Here is a 23166-nt window from a genome sequence, read left to right as displayed (position 1 = left end):
TCTGCCCTCTCACTGGATTGTTTGATAATATTCACATACTTAAAAGAACAGTAAAATACAGGGTGTTTGGAAAGTCACTGTATACTTGTATATTTATTAACAGACAAAACTGCCCAGTGACTTTCCGAAGACCCTGTATAATGAAAATAGATATAAGCTGTTATGAGCCTGAGGTTGTTCAAGATAAATAGTTATTTTCTATTGCATTCTGCAGTCATTCTAGAAGGGTCAGATTTGGATTTATTTAATATTTTCTGTGGTGATTACAAAGTCATTCAATGGACTTACTCATATACTTTTATGGTAGATAAAATAAAAGATAAAAGTGTAGTGTTACTGAAAGACTTTTGATATTTATTTAGGAGGTTCTAGAGGTAATGCAAATATAATTTAAAAATTATAACATGAAAATTATATTTTTTGTTCTTAACATGAAACTTACCTTGCACTTGGAATTATTAGTTTGAGTTGGACAAAAATTTAATATACATTTAATTTAAAAATTAGTTGTTTTTGTCTAAAAGTTTTGTAATGTTTAATAAAATCTTCTTAGTTTCTTGGAGAAACACTTTATGTTAAAAGTTATGTATAGTTTTATCGTAGTTAAAATGACTAAACCACATATGGAGAGTTAACTGTTAGAAATAAGTAAGAGATAATTTTTTCACCAAGTTATTGATACACATTATCCAAAACAAAGTAATAGTTTTAAACAATAACTGAAGGTGTTTTTTTTTTCAATTTCACTTCCACTTTGTGATAAATAGAACTATTGATTATGCCACTAAATAAAACCTGTAGAAGGCTAGCTAAGAATCATGAAGTTACAAATAACAGTATCATATGATTCATGACGTCATGCTCCACATGGCCATCATTGGCTGATCACATTACATCACTTGGCCTTAATATCTGTGCTGCAGGGAACTTCATGTTGACTTGTGACTGTAGTAATCCTGCGTCATTTGTGATTTTTTTTTTCCTAATCTTTCAATTCCTTCATACTAACTATGTCAAGCAAAAACAGAAAGTGATCGGGCGAATACGTACAGTATGGATTCACGTGTATAACGGAACATGATGGGAGTCAGCGTTTTCAATGCCAAGTTGAGCAATTCTAGTCTAGCACCAGCAAAACTAAGAGAACACTCCCTAAAGCTGCATGGAGATGGGAAATACAAGAACATGACGCTTGCTGAATTCAAGGTAAAGAGAGCCAGGTTCGATGAAAAGACTACTTTGCCTGTTCTCGGTGACTTTGTACCCATTGACAAACCGATCCTCACAGCATTGTACAAAGTTGCATACTTGATTGCAAAGCAGGTCAAACCACACACCATTGGTGAAGCACTCGTAAAACCAGTTGCATTGAAGATGGCAAATATCATGCTGGGAAAAGCTGCTGAAAATAAGTTATCCCAAATTCCTCTTTCAAATGACAGCATCAGCAGCAGAATAGATGACATCTTGGCTCAAGTAGTTGCAGCTCTGATTTCAAGCCCAGCAAAATTCAGCCTTCAACTCGATGAGACCACCGACGTTTCCAGTCTAAGCCAGCTTGTTGTATTTGTGTGCTATGTGAAGAACGACGAGAGAAAAGAAGATTTTTTTTATTTTGTAAGCCTCTTACAACAACTAAGGCAGCCAACATGAAACTTGTGGATGACTTCTTCAGAGACAACAATCTTTTATGGGATATGGTTTCTGCAGTTTGTTCGGATGGAGCTCCAGTCATGCTGGGACGAAACTCTGATTTTGGTGCGCTGGTGAAAGCTGATGCACCATACATCATTGTAATACACTGTATTCTGCACAGGCGTTGTTGGCAACAAAAAACCTTGCCTTCAAAACTGGCAGAAGTAATAAGTTGTAATGGAATGTGTGAACTTTGTGTGAAATGGTGCCCTGAAGCACCACATCTTCAAAGAGCTGTGTAATGAAATGGGCTCTGAATTTGAGGTGCTTCTGTACCATTCTTACCATTCTAACATTCAGTGGTTATCCTAAGGAAAGGTGCTGAATCGTGTTTTTGCCATGTGTGTGGAATTAGCCCTGTTTTTGTGAGAGCACCAACATTGTCATGCAGATTGCTTTGAAAAATCGGAGTTCATTCTCATTTTGGCATACATGGCCGATATCTTCAATGCTCTCAATCATCTCAATCAACAGATGCAGAGCAGTGAAGTCAACATCATTGAAGTGGAAGAAAACCTGAAGGCTTTTCAAAAAAAGCTACCGTTATGGAAACGACGAACAGAGAATGATAACTTCGCAAACTTTCTCCTACTGGACAACTGTGTAAGTAAGATCGAAGATGTGTCTGAAATCTGAGACATTTCTGTACCCAGGGAACTGAATCAAGCAATTGCCATGCACTTAGATGAGCTTGCAAAGTCTCTCAATGGATACTTCCCCACCAGAGTCATATTCAGCGTGGGTGGAAAAGTCGTTCATGTTTAGTGTTGCAACAGCAGATGTCAATGATGAATACCTCGACGAAATCATTGAAATTCAGCAGAGCCAGGTTCAACAGCAACTTTTCAGAACAACAATGCTCTCAACGTTTTGGTGTCACCAAATCGTACCATACCCTCTTATTGCTAAGAAAGTCCTTGAGATACTCATACCGTTTGTTACAACGTATTTTTGCGAGCAATCCTTTTCGAGGATGTTAGACATAAAAACGAAGAAAACGAACAGACTTTATTGCGAAAATGATATGAGGGTGGCACTTGCCAAGGTGAAGCTGTGCATTTCTGAACTTGTCTCTGAAAGGTGACAGCAAAAGTCACATTGATTTGCAGTAAGTATTCATTGAGTTTTGTTTTTGTGTGAAACTCATGTTTTGTTGGTTTTGTTCTTTGAACAAATTTCCTGATTTCTCCAAGCCCATTCCCTTGGCTGTTGTTTTCATTTTTCCAATTACCAAGGGTTCAATGAATGCAAGTGTGAAACTTCCAGGGTTCAGCACCTCCAACAAGGTTACGATACCACTGTTTTAAGATTATTCAACCAAAATAAAACTAAGCAAAATAATTTACAAAATCTTATACTTACCAACATAAAATTAGTAGTAAAATTCAAGACATTGAAATAGGATAAGCACTAATACATGGTTCATTGAACTATATCTAGTTTTACTTTTTTTACTTTACAATGTTTCTTGAAATGTTAACATAAATGAGTGTTCATTATTGTTATTCACAGTTAGGTCCTTGCATAACAAGTAATACTCTATCACTTCTGATTTACACCTGGCTCATTAAATGAAGTTGTTGCAGGAAAAAGATAAAAAATTTCAGTTTCAGGCTTTTTGAGTCCTGAGCTCATAATTTGTTTGTTGAGTAATCAACTTTTTACTCAAACTATTTAAACTATAGTCTTGTGTTAAGTGTCACTTTATTATAAATTGTATGAGCATTACAGCTGGATGACGAGTAAAATTTGCCAGTAGATTTGTCATTGAGTTCAATTAATTATATTAAACTAATTTGTTATCTTCTAATGATTTAACTAAAAACCTTACTACTATACAAATTGAGTTACAGTATCCATTGGATAAGGAGCACAGGTTACCCATTGTGCAACTTTGTGCTTAACAACACCACAATGGCATTTATTTAAATTACTTGGATAATTGCAATATCTGAAAAGAACAATAAAAGCAAACCAAAATTACAATGAAAATTCATAATGGCAATATTTATAGACTAGTTGGTTGTATTCCAGACATTAATTAATTACAATTCATCCATTATTTTACAGAACAATAATCAGTGGTTGTAGATAATTGAGTTAATTACCAAGAACTAATGATCATTTCAAGAATGGTATATGAAACCCCTGTGGGGGAAAAAAAGCATTGCCCTTCAACAAACATTTTGGCCTTGGATTAATTCTGCGTGCATGGATAGGGGTCAAAGCGCACTTCTCACAATCATTTACTTGTATTACTGCAGTTTTTCTCTTACCACTGTGAACTAGACGTAAAAATTGAATTTAATGCTATTTATGTTTTTAATTAAAAAATTAAACTTTGCCTTGTTTTTCCTTAATTTCCTTGTATGAATTTTAATAATTTTAATATTAACTTTTTACTGAATTATTGCAGATAGCCTAGTTGCTTTGCACCATAAAACATCCAACCACAATCACTTAGTTAGATTAAGAAATTTTTAAAATAACTTTGTTGTCAATATATGCCATTGAACTTGGCATCAAAGTGTATTTTACAATTGAAGTTTTAATAGTATACAAGTCTTACTTTCTATAGTGAAGAAATAAAGTTAAAGAAGTTCTCACCCTTCATTTATCTGTGTTGCATATTTCTCTGCTCTGAATTCTCCATTTTAAATTTTCTTTCTTCCCTTGTATGGATTTTAAAATGTCTGTCAATTAAAAACATATTGTAAATATTGAGAGACCAAAATTTAAACTAACTTCTCACCTGTTTTGTTTTCTGAGATACCAATAAATTTGCTATGCTCAACAAAGAAACTTTTCCCAACTCTTTGTGCTTTTGAAATCATTTGCTCATGCATACTTGTCAATGTTACATGTTTAAAACCAGTAAAAAGGCCATTTTACTAAGTGATTGACATTTTTAAAATAATTTCTGTACGAATGTGAAAGGCAACATACTATATGCCATGCAGATTTCTTGAGAAAAGACCAAATTCAATGTTCCTGTAAATAGTGAAATGTTTGAACCTTTTCGTGCATCATTTAGAAAGCCAGTTGAATTATGGCAGTTTTGGAACATTCCATTTTATTATTTAAGTATTTGTTCATATGTTAAAATGCATATTTGAAAGCTGTATGAATAATGTTTTGGGCAAAGAGCATAATGAAAACAATGAACAACACATAGTTCATTCTGGCTGAGAAGCATGAGTTTCTTTAAATCAATGATTTGTGTGACATTCCATCACACTATAAACAGAATTATAATTTTTGACAAATCATTACATTATTTCTAGTAAGAAAACTGTAATAACATCACAGCATTGCTAATTAGGCCTTTAATAAATATTTAATACAGCCTCTATTGCTTTGTCATTCAATTTTTATTAACTTGGAATGTTCAGTACCAGAACAAGATGCCTCATGAGCAGCAACTTATGGGAGAAAAAGTAACTGCAGTTATTTTTATGATTCTGTGATAGTTTTTAATCTACAGTGAAAAAATTGATGTCAAATTTTAAGGTTTATTGTTTTCATATGCATTGCCAATTTTCAGCATTTAAGCACCTTTTTAAAGTATTAAACTGCATATGTAAATAATGTTTCAGAATATCTTTTATATCTCATCCAATCCAATTTACTATAACTGGGTAATTAATTTGGTTAATTAATATAATAGGTTGTCTATGAGCTTTAATTACATTAAGTTGTGTCATAAAATAATTGATTCATTTAAATTATGATTAAATCAATTAACATCTTTAAAAAAATCAACTAATAAAAATTAGTTCTTTTTACAGTTTTTGATTAATTCAATTGTTCAAGTAATCAAAATATTACCATAATAGTATCATAATGCCCAAAAATAATTCATCAAATTTGTGTTTCCAACTTTTACTGTTTTTGGTTATTCCAACTATCCAAATCATATGAGAATAAACAATTACAACTGAGTCTGGAAACTAAATGAAAGCCCTTTTGGGCAGTGACTTGTGGGAGACAACAGATATATTTGTAATGTACAAATTAATAGGAATTTGAGGGTAAAACATTAGTGATTTGTGTCATAAATTTTTTAGGCCTGTTGATTTCTAATGTTTTACCAGATTCTTAGTGCTTAAACCATAATGTTTGAAGTATTATACTGCAAATCTTCTTACTGTAATAGATGTAGCTTGTATGTAAGTATCTATATGTGTAACCAAAACTCCTGCATTGCAAATAAAAAATCCTTAAAAATTTCACATTGTGGGTGTTCAAGATTCAGGCAGTTAGAAAAGTGACTGTGGTATGTGTAACAACCTTTTATTTATAATAGAATGCAACTTTCACTTGGACTTTACACAAGGGTTTGATTACTTGATGTAATTTTTAAAGGCAGTACTGAGAAACTGAAGTAATTAAACTTATTCAACAAACAGTACCACTTTTAATATATAAAAATATTACAGTTTGTCTGTAAAATGTGAAAATTCTGAGCTCTGTACACTGAATTATTTTGATGTAGTGAGTTGCACATGGCTGAAGAACATATTTCCTGTGCAGTACTGAAAAAAACATCCTTTCACTTTTTCTAAATTTGTGTACTGGGGTATTAATACTACAATTAGTAATTATTAGTACAAACAGCCACTCATAGAGTGGGGTTTCTGCTAGTATAAATAAGGTTTAGGAATTTTCTGTCTCTCATTGATCGTGCTATCTAATGGAGTTCTGGTATTGAATGAAAGGTCTTTTGGGCAGTGACTTTTTGGAGATGAAAGATCTGAAATGCTATTTTTAAATTCCTCTAATTTTGAATCTGCAATGAATAAATTAAAAGAAATGTGAAAAAAAACTGCAATCACTGTGTTTATCACAAATTTTTAGACCAAGTAGACTCCAATATTACATTCTATAGAGATTTTCTTCCCAGTAGCATGCTGGACTCCATGAAGATGCAGATCTTTCATGGGTATATCAGAGACCAACAAAAACAAAACAGTAAAAACTTTGAACAAAATTTAAGGATTAAAATGTGCACAAAAGTAAACAGATTGTTATCCATGAGGAAACTGCTAGCCATCTGAAAGCAGAGCAGCGATGGCTGATCTGCTTTATTGTGTGAAACATTATTGAATATCATTCTAGTTTGTAAGAACAATTTACTTAGGCATCTCAGAGAAGGTTTAACTAGCTCCTAATTTTTGAAATATCTAACACCTTACTATTTAAATAATACTTCTAAACAAACTTAGTTCTGAAACCTGTATTTGGGTGTCAAATCTTAATTAACACCTTCCATTCTATAGCAGTGTTGGTAATTAGTCAAATTAAAGACCTTACTTCTTTGTGTCACATGAATATTATTAATAACCTTGTAGAAAATGAGCTTACATTTTAAATGTTTCCATTTCAAGTGACTAAAATAAAATGTTTGTTCTGGCTATTTACAGATTATGTCAGCTGAGATTAAAATTGATTTTTTCCTTGCACACATTTCCTATAAACTATGTGAGGGTTAAGATGTTGACCTCCCCATGGCTAGAACTGGGTGATAAATGGTATTTCATAATCACTTTGTTGATTCACCCTGTGTTTCTGAAAGCATGGTATGTACAAACAAGAAAAAAATAAACTTATGACAGTTGGCTTTCCTCTGGCCCGGTGTTTGGCATTTTATAATTAGTGGCAAGACAGGGCAAGCAAATCTAGTAACAATATTTCTAATCCTTGGATATTCAAAATAATTAAACATTGTAACTGTTACTCATAAATAATCTGTTAAATCAACCCATTCTAACCATGACAGTATTTGCAGTTTTTTTATTGTTAGATATTCAAAGTCAAGAGTCAGAAATAGCATTAAGAGATTAATTTATGTATTTGTGGTTTAAATGTATTTTACTTGTTTTTAGATTTTACTTGCAATCTTCTAAACCATTATGTGAGAAAAATCTGTACAAGTGTTTGTGTTCTCTTGTGGCTCTTAATCTAGTGGAGTGTTTGTAGGGGTTGAGGGGTCATCCATTGACCAGATGTTGACTGAAATCAGTATAAATTTGATCCCTTGACTCTATGTTAATTTTTCATTGTGAAGTAATAATGTGTGCCTTATTTTATGTAACTGTGCTGCAGGTATTGAGGGAAGAGGGTGATTTGTTGTGGAGTAATAATGTGTGCCTTATTTTATGTAACTGTGCTGCAGGTATTGAGGGAAGAGGGTGATTTGTTGTGGAGTAATAATGTGTGCCTTATTTTATGTAACTGTGCTGCAGGTATTGAGGGAAGTGGATGATTTGTTGTGAAGTAATAATGTGTGCCTTATTTTATGTAACTGTGCTGCAGGTATTGAGGGAAGAGGGTGATTTGTTGTGGAGTAATAATGTGTGCCTTATTTTATGTAACTGTGCTGCAGGTATTGAGGGAAGAGGGTGATTTGTTGTGGAGTAATAATGTGTGCCTTATTTTATGTAACTGTGCTGCAGGTATTGAGGGAAGAGGGTGATTTGTTGTGGAGTAATAATGTGTGCCTTATTTTATGTAACTGTGCTGCAGGTATTGAGGGAAGTGGGTGATTTGTTGTGGAGTAATAATGTGTGCCTTAGTTTATGTAACTGTGCTGCAGGTATTGAGGGAAGAGGGTGATTTGTTGTGGAGTAATAATGTGTGCCTTATTTTATGTAACTGTGCTGCAGGTATTGAGGGAAGAGGGTGATTTGTTGTGGAGTAATGTGATTGGCATATGCATTTATATTGAATGAAACAGCAAAATCATAGGATTAGATGTCTTAAAAATAAATGAAAATCAGGTTTTGAAACTAATTTCATATCAACTGAATTTAAATACAATTTGTTTCTCACTTGTATAAATAACAGCTTATTTTATAAATATATAAGAGAAACTTTGTACTTATCAGCACCTTTTGATGCTTGATTGAAATTATTAACAAAAACTTTTGGTTTAATCTGAAGAGAAAAAATAATAATAAAATGCAGCCACACTGTCTGCTTCATCAGGTCCTGATGATGATTCAGCTGGGATACAACAGTAGTAGTAGTGGTGGTTGAGACACTATTTGTATTAATAACTTACTTTAAGAAAAATTAAATATTCATTGGCATTGCAGTCATCACTAGTTTGTTTTCTAAGTTGCCTGAATTGCTGGTAGCTTTAATTTTATAAATAAAAAGTATGATAAACGCCATTAGAACCTAAAAACTCTTCTTGTAGGTAACACAATGATGTGGATTCCCAATCCTGTTTTCATTGATAAATTATTCTTGATTTTTGAATCAATAAATACATTTAAAACTGCATATTTCTGGTACATTTTAACTCTCTCACACGTTAACGACTTGTTTATATTGAAACTTAGAAGGTTGAAGAAAATACAGATGGTCAGGAGATATCTGAACCAACTATGCCACCAGGGTGGAGTCGTAAAGTTGTACAGAGACAGTCAGGAAAGTCGGCAGGAAAATATGATGTATATCTTTTTACGTAAGTAGAAATTGAAGCTCAGTCAGTGATGGATATATTGGTGAATATATATATGTGATAGTGGACTGTTTTTCTGTTACTTAGGCATGTACATTGCCTTAGAATATACTGTAAAAGAGTAAGTTTAAATACAACACTTGGATAAGTTATAACAATTAACTCATTATCCAAAATAAATATTAATAAAAACTTGAAATATTTATCACTGCCTGACTTTAAGTTGTGTATAGAATTTGAAAGATAAGATTTCTTTATTTGTAGATTTTTATTTCAGTTGAACATCGTTCTATTGTGTTTTAGTTTAAAAAAGAAATATATTAGGTCTTGTTAAACAGAATTTTGAATTTGATGTGGCCATACCTTATTCTAATGGCTCAAATTATTCATTGAATATTATTTTCAAGTTTATAATATTCAAACAATGTACTTTTATAAATCATCTAATAATTTATTCAAAAGAAATTATTTTTGTAGATATAGATGGCATTGACCAAGATTATCAAACCTGACATAAATAATACAGATATTGTTTTAAAAGGTTTGGTCCAGTATCACCATTAAATATTTGTCATTTTTTACCACTTTAAAGGCAGAAATGGTAAATATTGTGATGAGCAAAAATAAAATATCAAATGACATATGTTAATGAATATCGCTCGAGTTCAAACAAACTGACTGGAAACTAATTGGAACTTTCAAACCAACGATAAAAACAATGTTATCAAAAAGAAAATATTTCTGAAGTTCTACAACTCAAAAATTAACAGAAATACTGAATTAAACAGTGAATTTTTAAGTCACAAATTTAAAGATTTCTAAAATTTTATGCAACTTTAAATAATCACCACTGTGAGAAGAAAAAGTCAAAATATCATTAGATTCACCCTGGACAAGGGTAAAACTCATCTTTGAAAATTATCATTCTGAATTGTTCTGGAAATGAATACAGATTTAAGTTTGAATCTGAAATTGTTATTAAACATGTTTGTAGTCAGAGTACTGGTTTGTACCATCAGCTCTAAAGCATCTACATCAATGTTTGTTCATGACAAGAGAGAATTGAAAAAGGAGTTAAAATACTTTATTAAGTGGTAATGGTCAAAGAAACGTTTTGTCTTCTGTGTTTTAGGCAAACATATTTTTGTGGTACTGACATTAATATATTTGCCCACCTTGTAATCCAAGTTTTAATGTTTTCCTCATCTTAATAGATAATTTCCCATTCAGAAGATAGGTGAATAGGATAGTTGGATAAAAGCCTGAATTTAATTGTACATATTGCCAAAGAAACTAATTGGTCAATTCCATTAAGTTATATGCCTGTATAATGCTCCAATGCAAGTCCACTGACAGTTTCTCTTTTTTGTCTGCATATACATGCTTTTAGAAACCAGTATCTACATACAGTGAAGGTTGTGTATAATGCTTGTCAGAAAGTTTGGTCTAAGATTAAACTTTAAGTTTGTCACAAAGTAAACTGCAGTATCAGCAAGACTAAACATGAGCAACAGTGGGAGAGTGGTTTCAAGGACAGTACAGTTTATAGCATTGATTTATAAAGAGTCATTAACCTTTACCACAACAATGAAGATTAAATAGTAAATTCAGTTTACTTAAAGTGTCATAAATATATTTCTTGGAATGTTTTGAGGTTTATTGTCAAATATAGATAAATAACAATTCTATTCCAAAAATGTTAGTTGTACTTGTATGAGTGTTTATTTTTTCTGCTTTCTTAAACATAGCTGGCTTGGCTAATAAAAAAAATACTTGAAGATTATTCACAAATTTATAAGTTCTGGACATAATGTTATCTTGCTGTGATTTTTGGTTTCAGGCATAACATTTCTGGTGATAAATACATAAGTCATCTTTGCATAACCTCTTATAAATCCTGAATTATATAAACTGTATTTTGAGGTGAAAAGCATCGATATGTAAGTGAAGATCAGGTATCTAATTAAAATAACCATACTGAACTACTCTGATCCATATTTCCAACAGACATAATACTTTAAAAATTAGAAAGGAATATTAACTAAGATATACCTAAATTATAAAAAGAAGAAAGTTATTGAAAATTTAACCTTTTTAGATGTAGGGAAAATTATAACATTTGAAACTCAAAATTCTGCTCATTAAAGCCAAAAGAAGAGTATTCCTGGAGATAGTGTGATAATATATTTGTATTTATATTTTATAAAATTAGTTTTATAAATGTATATTTAAATTTTAGAACATGCATGGATTGTAACTTAAATACTGTATATGACCATTTTTAGATATTGTTTTAATTTTTAGGCCTGATGGTAAAAAGCTGAGATCCAGAATAGAACTTCGTTCATACTTATCAAAGTATAACATTGATATTGATATAGAGAATCTGTTTACACTTACTGGAAAAACTTCAAAAGTTCTAGCTAAATCTGTTACAAAACGTAAAAGTAGTTCTCAGAAGTGGAGCTCTTCACCCAAGAAGAAGAAGTCTAGGAGCTCGAGTGTAAGTAGTACACGGAAGAAAACGCCAAAACTTCGTGTGAAACTGACCTCTCTCAAAAAGCGAATCCTTTCAAACTATGTTCAACAGGAGTCCACAAAAGAAGTTTCTGAACAAAACTTATCAATAAAAGGGCAATCTAATGACTCTCCTCAAAAAAAACTAGCTGCTAAGAAAACATATTCACCAAAGGTTGGCCATACTGGACACAAATTGAAAAAAAGTAATGAAAAAAAGTCTAAACTTAAAACAAATAAGTCAAAAGGTAAGAAGAAGTAATACTTATTGTATGTCACACAATCATACCTGAAAACAATATTTACTACCCCCCTCTTTAGATTCCAAAATGTTTTGTTGTTGCCAAACCATTTTTTCTTTATTGTATCAGAAAAAAATAAAAGCAATAGTTGATAAAACATGACCAGTTTTTTCTTTTTACAACAAGAATAACAGTTTCCCTTTTTCAATAGAAAAAAACAATTCTAAATGCATTAATATATCTAAACATATGTCTTTTTAAGTTACTTACCTGTTATAACTAGATTCATCGCAGTTTTACTTGGATCTGAATAATGTGGCATAAGCTAGTGCTTGGTATTTTTATTTTACAATGTTTTCTATTACTCTGGCTTGAAAGTGTTTGAGTTAGTGTAATTAAAGAAATATGAAATTATAACTGCAGATACTCTGTTTCTTAAGAAATAGAATAGATTGACTTCAGTATAGGATTCAAGTTGCAAAGCAAGTTGTGTGAAGATAAAAATAATTGTTCATGCATTTTTGTAAATTAAAATGTGCAAGTGTTACCGAATTCTGTCGATGAAGAGGATAAATTATGTCCATTCCATTACTGCAACACCAATTGTTTTGTCATCTACCTAAGTCTAGATCTTATATTACAATGACATAGGATCTTTGTATGCTAGGTATTGGTGCTTTTAAAAAATAATAATAATAACTAAAATGTTCCTTGCTTCATTTTAAGTAAAAATGCTTACTATTAAAAAAAAAAAATCATGCCTTGATGACCTGTTTTGTTAATGTATGTTCAGCATAAATGTTAATATCTTTCAGAAAGCTGTGTAAAGATTGAGATTATAAGGTTTACATATGAAAACTTGATTTGGAACTTCCTTTCATCTGTTGGCCTAGCTGCTAATTGTTCTAACTTATGTTGGATTTATTCCATTGTAGCTTCATGTAGATAATTTGTGAAAACCTGAACAGTACCACATACAAGTATTTTAATAATAATAATAATTCTAACAGTTTAAATTTTATGAATATTGGAATATTGTTGTTTTTATTGAACCATTCTCTCATCAAGGTTTTCTCACATGTATGCAGCTGTTATTTTTGCCAATTTTAATTTGTTCTTAATGCTGTTATTTGTAGGCAGTAATGAAATTATTGTTTCAGTCTTGTCATTTTGTTGATGGCTTGCTATGTGTTTACATTTATAATTTTCCTTTTTCTTTGCAATGTTAAATCTATTTAGTAAATATGGATAATGTTTGAGCTGTAAACCTTGAGCTTCATTGTGAAAGATACAAAGTTTTCAGTATCTTGAATACAGGATATTTCTACTCACAGAAGACTGTTTGGCTTCTCTGTCTCCAATGCAAAACAATGATTTTTGAATTGGTAAACAAACTTTACATTCATGCAGGTCAACTACTGTGATATTGCTGGTGAATTTTTTTATTTTTTTGTGCCTCCACTGGAAACAGGCAGTGAAATAACTCTATTGTTTTATTTATGTAACCTAAGGTTTGAACTGAGGAGCTTTCAAATTAACATTTTAACAGCATTTTCAGAATTTATTTTCTGTCAACTGTTTCTTCTTACCTACAACAATGTATTCAGCTTTATTGAAAACTTCACAAAATTTTTGACATCAATCTCTGGTCTAGGATAAGAGCTGCATTGAATCCATATTACCAAATTTCATGCTTCATGCCACAAAATTAAGTGTTCTAACTGTGACAAAGTTTTTCATTAATTGAAATATTGGGAAATACTTTTTCTATCCTCTTGTGGTTAGCATGTCAAACTGTGACTGAAATTTCACTGTTCAGTTAGAGTAGTCTAAAAGTTGGAGATGAGTGCTGTTAACTTTATGCTTTTCCTCTAGTCTACCATATCAAAATTAGGGACAGCAAGTGCAGGTAGCTACAGTTTAGCTTTGCATGAACAACTAAAGCAAGTAATCATTATTTTGAGGAAAATAAAAAAATGTCCAAAAATTTAAAATTAAAGAAAACAGAATTTTTGGATTTAAATAGTTAGACTTTATTCAGAAATACAAAAAAAAACTTTGAATTCTGGCACAGAGTCAAAGTAATATATTTTTTTATTATTATGCAATGAAAATTTGTTTTAATTATGCTAGTTTAATTTTTAACATGTAACACAATTTTAATAGAATACTTGTGATATTTTATTATGAAGTTTTGTTTTTGCCTGTTGGCTGTTCAATGTATATCAATTGTAATATGCAATTTCAAACAGTACATCAGATACAATGTTGAACCTAGAATTCGTAATTTCTAAGTTGTAGTAGATTAAAAGCCTAGTTGAAATACAGATGAGTTTATTTTGTATCATAAACCTTGTGTGTTCTATGAACAGTTTTGTTTTGAGAGTCAGTTGAACATTTTGGATTACATTACCTTAATGGAACAAATGCTGAAATTAATACCTGTTCAGAAACTGTGTTACAATATCACTTGGATATTATTTACTCGTAATACTGTTCATGTAACTATATACTAATGTCTGTTTATTCTTATAGATATATAGACACTGGCATCTAAAGTTTATTAAAGTATTATACTTACTGTTGTGTAACAATTACATAAAACACTGATAATTCTTAACTAATTTTATTTGTTGCTATTGTTGTGATTCTTGTAAAGAAATCATTTGATAACTTATCTTGTAAACTAGTTTACAAGTATGGTCTTTGTTCTAATTACCTGTTCTGGTTTAAATCACCCTCACAAGAAACTGTTTAATATTTTTTGAATGGTAAATTTTTGCAAGATTAAGAACTGTAATTCAAAGCTAAAACTTTGAAGAAATTCATTACAAAATGTTTAAGAAAATTGTTGAAAATGTTGTGAATGAAACAAATGACTTGTATCTGAAATAGATTAGTTTCATAATGTGGTTATTTTGTTTTTACATTTTGACAACCACTTGCTTAAGTATTACTTGATGTTGGTAGTAAGTAGAGTTAAGTAATATCTGGTCAACAGTTTAAGATATTAAGTTTTAAAGGTTACAATATATTGTGTCGTGATAAATAGACTTTGTTTTATCATTTGACTTCTGGCATGTCATCTGTGAGGGAATTGTTTTTAGATTTTCTAAGTAACATGAAATTTATGTAGTTTTATATTGCTTATAGTGATCTATTTTATTAGTGTTTGTGTTGTTTGCTTTTATGTAAATGTTTTAAGTGTGTCAATAATGGTTTTGTGTTTAATATCCCTGTAACACCATGTAATTATGCATTTGTTCCAGTGACTTTTATACTAGATCTGTAAACAAAAGTGGGATTTGAAATTTTATGGTAGAAAGTAGAATAAAACCATGATACTGAATAAAAATACTTTTAAAAAATGCTGAAAACGACTATTAAAACGTTTCCTACGGTAAATGCTAGTAGTATAATTTGTTTATTGTGTATATTTACTTGAGATAGAAAGATTTTTATGTTATTGGTTCTAATAAAGAAGTTGCTTTCTAAGTAAACATTTCATGAATATTAGTAAGATATGATAAATTAATACATGCTGTAACTAGCTTATGGTAACACAATGAGAAGAAAAGGGTACACTGTGCTTAAGAATTAAATGTCTTGTTACTTTTTGTATACGTATTGTTTTAAATTGAATTTCCTACTTTCCAGCACATGTAAAAGGATATTTTTACTATTTTTTTGTCTAGTTAGTTTCTGTTCAGAAGGAAATGTTTTGAAAATTTACAGGGAAGTTACGTCAAAACATACTTGAAATATGTAATAAAATATTCTATGAAATTTGAAATCCTTCATAACTGTGTGAAATATTAATTTATTACATTTACCAAAACGTATGCAATTAATGACCTGGTTTTCATTCAGACCGTAACTAGTTGTATGTGCTATTCTAACTATACTCTAATTCTGCTATGAAACTTATTCACAAAAGTAGTGTATTTCTTAATGGGTTGCATGTTTACTGCTTAATAAAAAGAACTATTTCTTTAGTATTTTGATGCAACTATGGAGATTGCTGCATATAAAACAAGTTGTGGGTTGAGAATTATTAATATTTTTCAGCAAGTTTCAATAGTACATACTGTTCAATAGTTGTAGATGGTTGTTAAATTTCAATATTTTCTCTATACACCAGAATTTTCAATTTTTTTTATGAAAGATTCTAATAGCTAAAAAAATACTTAATTTTGTTCAGAGAATGCCAGCATTTGAAAACTTCGTATGACACTAAGAGATGAATGTTTGTTTAATATTGTTACACCTGCAGAACTCACTTATCATTGGAGTAATAAAATTTGCTGTAAATAAAGACTAGTAATTATGCATACATAAGGGTTAATAGGCTGTAGTGGTATTTTATTTTTTGTTCTGTTTTTTAAATGTACTTGATGTATAGAGCAAATCTTGTACATTATCCATATTTTTATGAAGAGTTTGTGAATCATCTTTAAGTTTGTCATCAATTTTGTAACTCTGCTATGTTGTATGCAAAAAATAAAACTTGTGAAGAAAAATTGTCTCTGTCATTCAACAATAACAGCTCATTAGACAGATTTAGTAATGTTATTGTAGTTAATGGTAGTGTACAAACTGTGTTAATTAAATTGTCTGTTTTTATTATTATTAATCCTGCTTTATTGTATTGCAAAAGGCATCAGTTGTTTCGTGATTGTTTTATTCTAACATAGTTACTAAAGGTCTGTCAAACAATTTAAACTAGATAATATAAATCTGAAATAAAGAAGTTAAAACCAAGTGGCAGGAAATGGAACATTATTCATGTACTTAAAAAAGCAGTTCACCAATACAACTTTGAGCATTCTGCAGGGTGGCCCATAAGTCCCTACCCATCCATATATCTTGTGTATCTGTGTGCTGTCCCTCATTCACGCTGCATAATATTATGTGACGCCATGTTATGTGAAACATTTTCCTCAAAATAGCAGGGGTTATTGTTCCAAATGCTGTGGTAACTCATCATTAGTATTATAACATTGTTTAGACACAACATATGGAGGGGTATGGACTTACAGGCCACCCTGTGTTATTATGATGAACATGTTCAAAATACATTTCTAAATGGTGTATTATGTAAAACTCCATATTTTCATCTTGTGGACAACAGGAACTGTTACATGGCCACAGATGATTTACTAATGTTTTTCTTTTAACATTTGCATTTGAAATTAGTAGAAAAAAGTTACATTGGCATGGCACTTGATGAAATTTAACTATATATATGAGACTAGCAAATTGGAAGTTAAGACTGATAGACAATGTATCTCCACTTCAATGTGGGTCCTACATTTACAGTCACTTCCAGAACCTAGGATACATTTTATAATCCCACATAGCTTGTACCCAAGGATCCTTTTTAAAAATATGCAGCATATTTTGTTTTGTGTTAATGTGTTTTGTTTGTGGCTTAAAAATTTTATGGTTATATATGTATATGTATGCCTGTTTAAAATTTCAACAAACAAGTTGTTTAAGATACCAAAAATAAACATGATGCCCAATCTATCGTATGATCCACTCACTATTTGTTGCTGAGTTATACCAGTTTTGCGATACTCTACTTTCCGACCCAGTGACAATCGACAAGGAATTGCACAAATAGAATAGAACTTGCGTTTAAAAACCCTTATAAAAAAAAATAAAGCTTTCTGTTGATAGACAAATTATATTTAAGTTCCTATATTATGCAAACTTAAATGATATTTATTAGAAACAGTGAATAACATTGAACAGAATTAATCATTAATGTCTTTTAAAATATATTGGAAGGTATCCATGAATGTAAGTGGAAACACTTCTCTCCTAAACATGTTATTTTAAAAACTTCATTGAATCATTACTTCGTTAAAGTGAATGTGACACGTGAAAATTTACAAGATTTGTTAATTAAGTTCTAGGATGGCTAAGGAGTGATACAACCAGTGGATAGAAATCAACAGTGTATGATGTGCGAGTAAAATTAAAATATTGAGTTTAAGAGATGAAGCTAGAATAAATACGTACAGTTGTTTTAATGATAGTGTATTTCTAAATAAAGAGACTTTCATAGTATTCTAAAACTGTGAAGTTGCACTATGTAAATATAACGAATGAAAGGTATCTGTATCAAACTCTGATAGTTTGAAAACTTAGTATAGGTGCTTGTAGTCAAACGTTTCACATGAACAGTGTGTACTTGTGAAATAGACTAAATTCTGCTTTTGGCAGTCATTCCTGACAAAGATTAAGCAAGTGTGTCTGTGTGGCCAATGCACATACATTCATGACGTTTATTGTGTTGAATACATATATTCATGCTGAAACTTTGGAGTTTTGAATAAGATTGTGACGTGACATTCTGGGAAGTCTTTTAGACTTAGATGTAGTTTCACGCGAATTCTGTTCTTTGTCAGACCTAGTTCTGTGTTCACCGAAGTTGCATATACTGTGGTTAGTGTTCCATGCAATTGTATGTGTCTCTCTGCTGTACGTAAAGAAAAATCGACCAGAGTTAAGGACGCTGCAGAAACTCGGTGTGTTACAATTATCTTCACACACCATTTTTAATCTTCAGTTATGTATATGTCTATGCTTCAAAGTGAAATAGTTGTGGCAGTGTTGTTGTTTTTTCGGTTGAGTCTGACTTGCGTGTACTAAGGCTTGAAAAATCTGGCATATCATTACCTATAGGTCTCACTTTTACATAGAATCTCCCTGAGTACAACTTCAGAATATATTATACAGTTAGTATCTATGGTTACTATGATGCTTTTTTTTTTTTTTTTGTAATTTGTGTGTGTGTGTAGAATTTAATTTCTAGTTATTAACAAATTGTGGTTAGCGTTATAATGAAGAAATAATGTTAAAATTGTTAACATGTTTAGATTTAGATGGTTTTGAGTTATTATAATTAACATATTGTTAAGCATTCACCGAAAATAAATTGATTTGATCAAATCCAGTTCAGTAGGATTATAAATCAGTGTGTTTTCATGTCTATTATTACCCAACTCGTACTTCCAGGTTATCTGCTAAGATGACTGTCTTCAACCTTCCCTCTTATTGCTCATCGTGAACTGTTATCGCCTCAGGTCCGATAGTAAGTCCGTCGTTTTGAGCTGTATTATTACAATTTATAAAGCTTATTGAATCACTTTTTTTTTGTCAGAAATTTATTGGAATAAAGATATTACAGCAAACCTACCACATGCAGCCTATAGCCTGCTTTGGTAACAGCAAACTAGGATCATATTCATCATGGAATGGTTGGTTGTACTAGGATGATCACATTCCATCCGTACAAGCGTTATGGGTATACACTTGCAAGTTCGCAGAAATGTTACGAATCCTTTCTTAAATCATGTTTTCCCCAACAATTATCTCTTTCCGAGTTCAAACACTATAATTAGTATTATAGTAAAATAATTGTTTTTTTTTGCCAGTGTTCTGATTGTCTTATTTTAGTGTTTCTTGGGAGCACAAAAGACGTTAGTGTTTGGCTAGAATGCTTAGTGGCCAGGGGAAAAAAAATGTAACACTCAAATATTTAAAGAATTTTATACCGAACCTGGTATGATTGGCCCGACAAGGGCAGATGGTTAGGGCCCTTGACTCGTAATTCGAGGGTCGCGGGTTCGAATCCCCGTAACACCAAACATGCTCGCACTTTCAGCCGTGGGGGCATTTAAATGTGACGGTCAATTCCGCTATTCTTTGGTAAAAGAGTAGCTCAAGAGTTAGCAGTGGGTGGTGATCACTAGCTGCCTTCCCTCTAGTCGTACCCTACTAAATTAGGACGACTAGCGCAGATAGCCCTTGTGTAGCTTTGCGCGAAATTCCAAAAACCAAACCAGTAGAAATACCAATGGAATTATAAATTCACTCTACGAATACTTTTTAATCAAAAGTTATTAATTTGATTACATCACAAGGACTTTGCTTCTAATTACTTTACTATTAAACGATATCAATGTAAATAATTAATCTGAATAACGTTGTTGATGACCCGTTGCTGTTGCTGTTGCTATTTTCTAGCAAAATGACGTTTAAAACTATTTGGAGATGGGTAGAAAGAAACGTGAGCGCTACACTGTTGTCGAGGGTACAATTATAATAAATGTAATTACTTTTCGAGAATAATTTTTAAAATTAATGTTGTTATGAGACGGTAAATGAGGTAAATAACACCAGTAAAAATGATGATAAAAAAAGTTGCCTCTTAGTGGCTCAGCGGTATGTTTGCGGACTTACAACGCTAAAAACCGGGTTTCGATATCCGTAGTGAGCAGAGCACAGATAGTCCCTTATGTAGCTTTGTGCTTAATTCAAAACAACAACAATGAAAAAGTTTTAAAATGCAGGCACTAATATATATGTGTTCCAACTCTTATAGTTTGAAGTTCGTTAAATTTCTTCTATTTTACAATATAATTCCTAAAATTTGAAGGTAACAATGTTTAAGAGAGCTACTATAGTCAAATGTATATCAGGCACCTTTATTGCCTGATTTTTTTGCAAAAATTACAAAATGTGTTTTAATTACCAGTATTGGCTATTCTCATGGACGTGTCAGGATGCACGTGTACTTGCTCATTCCTTCGCTGCTAGTGAACTAACTAATTTATCATACACCAATCAATATTCTACCAGAAATTTGAGGGTTTATTGTCATATTTAAAACAAAGTTTGAGACCTAAAAAATAATTTCAGCATGATCTAGTTATTTTCATATATTTTATAAGAATTTTAACAAAATTTAACACAATGTTCGTGTAACCTGTACTTTCGATTGCCTGTAACATTTTTTTTTTGTGATATACGTTTACAAATTCCCTATTAACTTTAAAGTTAGCTTGCACTTTCGTTCAGGCTTCATTTGGTTTTTGCTTACAATTTAGTTAAGATTATGCTAGCCTACGTTACACGGGGAATCTCAGGAACTTATAAGAGCCTGTTATTTTAAAACTCTTGTGGTTCCACTTTTTTTTTTAAATACATATATTAACACATAATCACGTGCCCTCTATTGCGTAATAGTGTTTTTTTGTTGTTTTTTTGCAAACTGTCAAAATTTAAATGACTTATTGATTCCTCATGTCCTCTTATTCTTTGTGGCCCAACCGTCACTCTCGCACATGAAATCTACGAACCTCGTATTTTTGCTGGCCCAAACTTTTCTGCTTTGCCGGAAATCATCGAGATACCATAATGTAAAGCATGGTCTTCAGTTTTTATACGTTTGAAATTGGTTAAAAATTCGATTTATAACTAATTGTTTTATTAGCAAATATTCTAGATAACTAATGACCGACAATTAAATTTATTCTAATACTCGTATGTAGAATGGCTGAATTATGGATAAGTATCAAATCATCATATTACATTTTTTTTGTCGCCAAACGTACACATAAAGCTCTAATTTCTATCCATCCTCTACCGGAAATAACTCCTGTGTGAAATCTACCACTGCGTGTTACGAACAAAAACATTTGACATTATTTTGGTTCATATTATGGCTTGCATTTCAATTTATCTTATTGAATCTTAAAGCCCAGTAAAATTATGTACCACTGTTATCTTAATAAGCTATATTTATAAACATTTAAATATGTATATCCATAAAATAGTTTGTCTTCCAATACAACTAAATTTAAAAAAAATGGGGGGGCTGGCATGGCCTAGCGCGTTAAGGCGTGCGCTTCGTAATCTGAGGGTCACGGGTTCGCGCCCGAGTCGCGCCAAACATGCTCGCCCTCCCAGCCGTGGGGGCGTTATAACGTGTCGATTAATCCCACTTTTCGTTGGTAAAAGAGTAGCCCAAAAGTTGGCGGTGGGTGGTGATGACTAGCTGTCTTCCCTCTAGTCTTACACTGCTAAATTAGGGACGGCTAGCACAAATAGCCCTCGAATAGCTTTGTGCGAAATTCCAAACAAAAAAAAAAAAAATAAATGTTATGTAACGGATTTACCGTTACACATTTATTGTAGTACCTACGCTTGTTTCATTATAGTTTTCTTTTTTGCTTGTGACGTATATTCTTGACTATGTGTATTGTGTAAGTTTCGCAAGTAGAAATTTTGTAGAATTTTCTTAGGAATAAGAATCAACAATATTTGTTTTACAAAAACGCGCTAGAATATTGTTGAAGATTTTAAAAACTCGCGTGCTTCGTGTGAAAGGTGGTTAGATGTGAGAGAGAAGAAGATTATTACTGGAGTGTTACAGTCAGTGTGATATCGGCTTCGGAAGCCATAACTGTGGTTAACGCCTATTAATCGGGAACTACAGAATTGGAACAGGAACGTTTACAGATTTTGAACATTAAAAACCGTTAAACTCCAGTGAATAAACGTTGGACGTTAGTGTTTCTACGAGGACATTAAATATCGACGGGAAAAGTCAATTTGTAAGGGTGTCAGGATAAATAAAAACCATGCTAGCTAGTTTAATTAAGCGAGGTGTAACAATATTAACTCAGAATTAATTTGCTGGTCGTCGACCTGGATCGTTGATAAAATACTCAGTTCTAGATGGGATATAAAACTGAATATTGTTTGTAAAACTCTTGTATATAAAACATCATTTGTAATAACCATTTAATAAGTTGTTGTTTTTATGTTTGTATATTAAAATATATTTTGTTAAAAAAAAAGAAAATTGTGTGTATCAGTCTTGTTCGCAAATATCATTAAATTCATATATATTAACATTTTATTAACTTCTAAATTAAGATTAATATTTCCGGTTATTTGAAATAGTAATAAGTAACGTACGTAACATAATAAATTGGAGTTTAGTGCAGGCTAAATTATGATACGTAACAGTTGTAAGGAATTACAATTTTTTTAAATAATATTTTTAATAATGTTCCATAGGTAGCACTACCGACTGTTTATAAAATATTATAATCTTAAATACTTCCAGATGTTTTTTTAGCTGTTAAAGGTTTGAGTATTTTGCACAAAGAGAAGTTTTAAAACAGTTCGTGTTTGGAATTTTATATTTTTTTCTATTTAGAATATTTTTGTTTCAACGTTCTCACTACTGTCTGAATTGTAACAAAAATTTTCTCAATCTTTAAGTTTGAAGGTACAATTTATTTTCCATCATTTCGTTTGTCAAAATGTGTAAAGAGTGGAGTTTTTTTCTATAGGTAAGCACAAAGCTGTGCCATAATACATCTGCGCTATGTGACTACTTAAACAAGAATTTAGCATTGGAAGCTATGAGACCTTCCGCTG

General features: G+C 31.5%; 1 protein-coding gene across 7 annotated transcripts in view; it reads left to right on the top strand.

The window, feature by feature from the left end:
• The window catches only part of LOC143226445 (uncharacterized), a 37066-nt gene extending 20624 nt beyond the window's left edge, over positions 1-16442 (top strand). For 6 of the 7 annotated variants that reach the window (XM_076457415.1, XM_076457411.1, XM_076457410.1 and 3 more), the window contains exons 4-5: positions 9042-9166; positions 11468-16442. In XM_076457415.1, coding sequence (XP_076313530.1) covers positions 9042-9166; positions 11468-11942 — 600 coding nt within the window. In that variant the 3' untranslated portion in view covers positions 11943-16442. The remainder of the gene's footprint in view (positions 1-9041; positions 9167-11467) is intronic. The other variant, XM_076457416.1, reaches the window with a different exon arrangement.
• Positions 16443-23166: the final 6724 nt, after the last annotated feature.

The sequence above is a fragment of the Tachypleus tridentatus genome, chromosome 9, assembly GCF_004210375.1.
Source record: "Tachypleus tridentatus isolate NWPU-2018 chromosome 9, ASM421037v1, whole genome shotgun sequence".
In the NCBI taxonomy this organism is placed as follows: Eukaryota; Metazoa; Arthropoda; class Merostomata; order Xiphosura; family Limulidae; genus Tachypleus; species Tachypleus tridentatus.
The sequence above is the reverse complement of the archived record's forward strand: the minus strand, read 5'-3'. Positions and strand labels throughout refer to the sequence as shown.